The sequence below is a fragment of the Oncorhynchus kisutch genome, linkage group LG14 (genome assembly GCF_002021735.2).
Source record: "Oncorhynchus kisutch isolate 150728-3 linkage group LG14, Okis_V2, whole genome shotgun sequence".
In the NCBI taxonomy this organism is placed as follows: Eukaryota; Metazoa; Chordata; class Actinopteri; order Salmoniformes; family Salmonidae; genus Oncorhynchus; species Oncorhynchus kisutch.
The window spans coordinates 28,190,447-28,196,607 of NC_034187.2; the positions used below are offsets into that span (position 1 = coordinate 28,190,447).

The 6,161-nt window shown below is 42.2% G+C and overlaps 1 protein-coding gene across 2 annotated transcripts in view; it reads left to right on the forward strand.

The window, feature by feature from the left end:
* LOC109904044 (apoptosis-resistant E3 ubiquitin protein ligase 1) overlaps positions 1-5,839 on the forward strand; it is a 48,539-nt gene extending 42,700 nt beyond the window's left edge. The window contains exons 15-22 of one of the 2 annotated variants that reach the window (XM_020501117.2): positions 77-186; positions 287-466; positions 1,785-1,910; positions 2,134-2,263; positions 2,370-2,428; positions 2,544-2,633; positions 2,763-2,938; positions 3,160-5,839. In XM_020501117.2, the coding sequence (XP_020356706.1) occupies positions 77-186; positions 287-466; positions 1,785-1,910; positions 2,134-2,263; positions 2,370-2,428; positions 2,544-2,633; positions 2,763-2,938; positions 3,160-3,262 (974 nt within the window). In that variant the 3' untranslated portion in view covers positions 3,263-5,839. The remainder of the gene's footprint in view (positions 1-76; positions 187-286; positions 467-1,784; positions 1,911-2,133; positions 2,264-2,369; positions 2,429-2,543; positions 2,634-2,762; positions 2,939-3,159) is intronic. The other variant, XM_031788190.1, reaches the window with a different exon arrangement.
* Positions 5,840-6,161: the final 322 nt, after the last annotated feature.

Below are 6,161 nucleotides of genomic sequence, written 5' to 3' on the forward strand. Positions count from 1 at the left end.
GACAGGCCAGTCAGCTTGTGTTGTTTGTGGTAAGGGCTGTTGAATGACTAAGTATGTGTGTTGTGTTGGCCCCTAGCTCTGGACTGGGGAGGGCCTCGAAGGGAGTGGTTTGAGCTCGTCTGTAAGACCCTGTTTGACACCACCAATCAGCTGTTCACTCGCTTCAGTGACGACAACCAGGGACTGGTAAGACCTCACCAGCACAACTAACACTATACGGCTAGGGTCAATATTCACTGACTTTGCCAATATGATAGTGAGGTAATGTGTCTGCCTGTCTTCCCAGGTCCACCCCAACGCAGAGCGGCCGGTCCACCTGCGTCTGAAGTTGTATGAGTTTGCCGGCCGCGTGGTGGGGAAGTGCCTGTACGAGTCAGCCCTGGGCGGGGCCTACAAGCAGATGGTCCGTGCTCGCTTCACCCGCTCCTTCCTAGCCCAGATCATCGGACTCAGGATGAACTACAAGGTACGCCCTCCACCCCAGTCCCACAGCCCCTCAGAGGAACTGGAGGTAGACCTCACTCCCAATGTTTACCTCTATGCTTCGGCTAGTATTAGGGCTGGGCGATATGACTATATATATCGTGTGATGATAGAAAAGCGTCTATCGTTTCATATTGTGCTCTATTGTTTATTTCGTTGTCGCAAATCACATTCTCTACGGCAATATTTTTCGCCAATTGGACGAAGCTTTGTGTTCTTCCACATGTGCCGTGTGGAAGGAAGTTTGCAACACAAACAAACATGGAGGAGAGTGAACGTGACACAGAGCATGGTGACACGGAGCTCGGACCTAAAAAAGGGGCTACTTCGGTCACATGGACGTGGTTTGGGTATGAAAAGTCTGACATGGACCAGAAAACCCTCCACTGCAAAATATGCCGCAGGCCGTTCCCGACAACAGGCTCAAACACCACTAACCTCTTTTACCACCTACTACGCAAGAATCATGTGAAACAGTACGAAGAGAGTCTATGAATGAGACCCAAAAATGTACAGTTGAGTGCTCCAAACAAAACCCCGACTCGTTGCAAGAGGCTTTTGCCCACGGCACACTATATGGCAATGAATCACGAAGATGGAAGGAGGTAACAGCTGCCATTACAACTTACATCTGCAAAGACATGGCCCCAATTTACATGGTCGAGAAATGGGGGTTTCGTGTGTTGGTGCTAACACTTGACCCAAGGTACCAAATTGGTATGTGACACGTATTAATGACAAAATAACATGCAAAACAGGCAAGCCCCAAAATATATATATTTTAGGCCTATATTTATTTTGTTTGCAACTATAGTTGAAGTGTTTTCTATTGACCTTTTTAGATTTAATACATTCATATTTTATATTTTGTTTCATGCTTAATTGAAAATTTGCACAGGTTCTAAATAAAATAAATCATCAAATATGAGTAAGTACCTTTTTATTTGTTGAGTGTAATTCAAAATTTAATAAGAAATAGGGTTTTACATGTGGTCATTTTATATAAACTATTTATAAATTGAATTTACAGAAAATGATCTATATCGGGATATGAGATTTTGGCCATATCTCCCAGCCCTAATTGTTATCAAATTGTAAGTGTTGCATTGTTCACAAGGCCATGAAAGGAGATCTGTTTATTTCATAGCGTACCAGTTGTATGTTGTGGTGTTTCTAGAACATATCAAGATCTGAACCTGCCGCTCTAAGTGGATAAGTCATCCTTATTGTTTCGCCGAGGTAAACACGTCATTCTATTTCAGTTCCATTTTCCTGTGTTTTTATTTCATTTTCCACGGCAGTACTTTGAGACGGATGATCAGGAGTTCTACAAAATGAAAGTCTGTGTCATCCTAAACAATGATGTCAGTGAAATGGACCTGGTGTTTGCCGAGGAGAAGTACAGCAAGTCGGGACAGCTGGAGAAGGTGATGAGGCAATCATTCTATTTGACATGACTTCCCTTATCCACCAAGTCATCTCACAGGAAAAAAAGAAAGCAATAACTAAACAGAAGAAACCCATATGATTTCCTTGGTAGACTGCTTAGGAGTCCTAAATAGAAATGGAGTGTGTAAAAGTAGAGGTAGTGTGTCAGGTTCGGTATGTGTTGTCAGTCATATCCTGAGCTCTGTTACTCTGTCACTGCAGGTGGTGGAGTTGATATCTGGAGGAGCTCAGATTGCTGTGAACAATGAGAACAAGATGCATTATCTGAACCTGCTGGCCCAGTACAGGCTCGCCAGTCAGGTGCGAGACGAGGTGGAGCACTTTCTCAAAGGTAAGGATACAAACGTAGATATTGTATGGCCTCTTCACATTCACCTGTGTGTCTAATCTGGAATCTCTGTAAGGGGATAGGCAACAAACTGTTTTGTGAATTGCAGGTTTGAATGAACTTGTTCCAGAGAACCTGTTGGCCATATTTGATGAGAATGAGCTGGAGGTATGCTGCATAAAATCACTTTCACTGTCATACATTCCAAGCGTACATCCCTTGTCATACATTCTAAATGTCACTCTTATGGCCCTGTGATGTGTAAATGTCTGTTTGTCCCTAGCTGTTGTTGTGTGGTACGGGGGATATCGATGTCCAGGACTTCAAGGCCCATGCTGTGGTCGTAGGAGGGTCTTGGCACTTCAGAGAGAAGGTGGGTGACATCACCAGGTCTGACCCATAGTACACAGTGAAAGATACTGCTTTGCTACTGCATTGATGGAGATGTGTTAAATGTGCTCGTGTTGAGCACCATGCTGACTGTGTTCTGGTGTTGTCCTAGGTGATGAAGTGGTTCTGGGCCGTGGTGTCCAGCTTCACCCAGGAGGAGTTGGCTCGCCTGCTGCAGTTCACCACCGGCTCCTCCCAGCTGCCCCCCGGGGGCTTCAGCACCCTCTGCCCCTCCTTCCAGATCATTGCTGCGCCCACACACAGCACCCTGCCCACCGCACACACCTGGTGAGTGTACGGGCAGACACACACACACACAGACGGACATACAGTATATACATACAGTATATGCACATTCACACTCACATTCGTACTTGGCTCATATACATGTATGTACTATGTAGTTGGTTTCAGTTCTTTACTTGAATAATGCACAGACACACTATACATCTTGTAGAATAAACACATACACAACTGTCAATTCACTCTGTGGATTCTTTTCTCTCTAGTTTTAACCAGCTGTGCCTCCCTACCTATGACTCCTATGAGGAGCTGCACAAGATGCTGAAGCTCGCCATCAGTGAGGGCAGTGAGGGCTTCGGCATGCTCTGATTGGCCTTATCCCTGGAGCTCACCCCCAGACTCTTGTATACCCCTGTTATCCTCTCCATCAGCTTTGGACAATGACAACTCTCCTCGACTCACACAGACTACCCATGATCCTCTTTCAGTGGTAGAGGGCATTACAGGAAACCCACAGGATGCCCCAGAAAGCTCTGGGAAGTCCTCATATGTCTGCTGGCACTATGTATATGCTGTACAACACTTGCTTTTCTAATGAAGAAAGATGAACTGGTGTAAAAAATGCTTGATAGTTTTCTTCTAGATGCAAGAGTTACTTAGTTTTACATGTTTGAGACAGAACGTAGCACTAGTTTAAGAGCCTCGTTAGCTTGATGTCATTTTGCTTTTTGTAATTTTGTTTTGGAGAAAAAAAATGAGGAACATTTAAATGCAAATGCAGCCTATACAAAGTTTGGAGTAGCTGCGCACCCATAGCACTTTGGCCTTAACTGATCAGGGAAGGATATACAGTGTGTATATATATATATATATATATATATATATGACTCTTTTACTTCAATATGTGTACATACATGTAAATAGGTTTTCATGTTATGGCAACAGTTCAGATCTTTTTGTTTCATTTTCAAAGAGAAGGGACAAGTGGTACTTGATATTTATATATTTGAGGTCACACTTTTTTGTTGGTGGGAGTTTCATATGTTACAGTTGAAGCCCAGCTGATTCATTTATGTTTTGTTATTAAAGTGATACTTCAGGGTTGTGGCAATGGGTTGTGGCATCCCTAGAGTCAGATGAACTTGTGGATAACATTTTTATGTCTCTGTGTCCAGTGTGAAGGAAGTTAGAGGTAGTTTCACGATCTATTGCCAACTAGCGTTAGCGCAATGACTGGAAGTCTATAGGTGTGGCTCGTGAAACTACCTCTAACTTCCTTCAAGTAAATAAAGGGTTAGGGCCTCATTGCCAAAATCCCAAAGTATCACTTTAACATTTCACATCACCAATTGACTTCACTGTACAAAGACATGGGGTTTCAAAGGAACAAACAAAGTACTTGCCCATGTCACTGTCTGTTTTATGGACTGACTTAGGGATTTGTGTTGTTTTCACCCATACTGTTGATGGCTTTTTGTTGACGATGTTATTCGTCTTGATCCGTAACTGTTTTTTAGTTTTTTTAAACCTGCCTTATTCAAACCCTTTGCCTCTGACTTTATCTGGAGAAGTGTATAGTTAAACGAAGCCTAGACCTGTAAAAGTATAACAACAGAGATATTACTATAACATGACTTTCTGTTGACTGCCGGGGAGATTTGAGATGTGAATATCAATTGGATATTAACCTCGAGTTCCAGCCTCTTCAACTGTTATCTTGATATCGGTCATGTCTTGTGCTCTTGACTGGGTTTACCTCTGGATCTCCAATTCCATCTATGCATCCACTCGCTGTATGTGTGTCTGTGTCCATCCGAGTGCTTGTGTGATTTTAGCTGCCTCCCTTCTGACTGTACTACCCATAGGCTGCTGTATTTGACCTGAGCAAGGATACTGAGACAGGATACACAAGGTGAATATTTCTTGCCTGTGTATTCATTGTATTATTGACTTATTTCTACATATTTACACAGTTTTCCAATGCTCATGTACGTATAATACTGTTAAGTCAAACCATGAGCCTACGGGATGTTGTGAAATATTGGTTTATGTTCTGAACTGCATGTATTCTTCTATGGTCATTTAATCTCTGCAGCGAACATTTGTACATTTGACAATATGCAGTGTATTACAGTGGGCAGCTAACCACACGTACAGGCTATTTAGGAAAGCATAATGTAGAATGCAACATATAGCACAAAAGCCTAAAGCAGACAGACACACACACACACATTTTAAGCAATACTATTGTATTCTTTGAAGTGTTAAAAGATCATTTGAATCATTAGCCTCACAACGCACCACAAATGCAAACCCACGGCAGGTTAAGTTGTTGTTGTTCAACCCTCCTCACATTTATCAATGTGAATCAACCACTAAGAGATTTACCACTTAAACGTCACATCATTCTTGTTGAACAGGATACACACTTCTAACAGAATAATTCAACATTATTGGGATCTTCTTTAGGGGGCTGTTTGTGTTATTGGTGCTATCCTTATGGAGGCACAAGTCAAACTGTGTTGACAGAAGTAGAAATGCATTGTACTATAGGAATCAAGATCTGAACTATTCTTATACAAACCATGTGCATTTACAAAAGTGTAAATAGTTGAATACAGTTCAGATAAGGACATGATATGAAGATGTGTAAAGAAACAGAAGTTGTGATTGAAAGTTAGTTTATATAGTCTTTCACATTCATAAGCAGGTCCAGCTTTCAGTGTTCAAGGTTCCAGTTCGATTGATTTGGGAAGCTCAGTGGTTATTGGGGTTTGGTATTGGATTTTTATCTATGTAAATATTGTTAATTAGTTGCTTATGGCTTGGAGGGGAGATTGTTTTGTGTAAAATAAAATGGCCAAACTGTTGGTCATCACTGATGAATGTCAGAGTTCCTGCTCTGCAGTCCCTTTTGTTTAATGTGATTAAAAAAGTATTATTACATTGTGTGTCAATTTGTCAATGTTTTAAGGAGGCTGAGATTTGCTGGTCACTGTTCCAGGCATCTCGAGCTAGCCACCAGCAGTCTCATACTGTGGGTGTCCTCTCATGGGCGCAGGCCTCCTGGAAGACCACATTAAACCTGCGTGGACAACATATGCAGAGACACTGGTCTCAGAACAGGGGACCTTCCAGCTGTCGTGAATAATGGCGAGCTATGGCATGACATCATCCTGCACATTGTGCCGCCATAAGCAAGTAAGCAAGCGTTTACTCCATTATTGTACAGCTACATATCAATCAAGTATGCTCCAATTCAAATAAT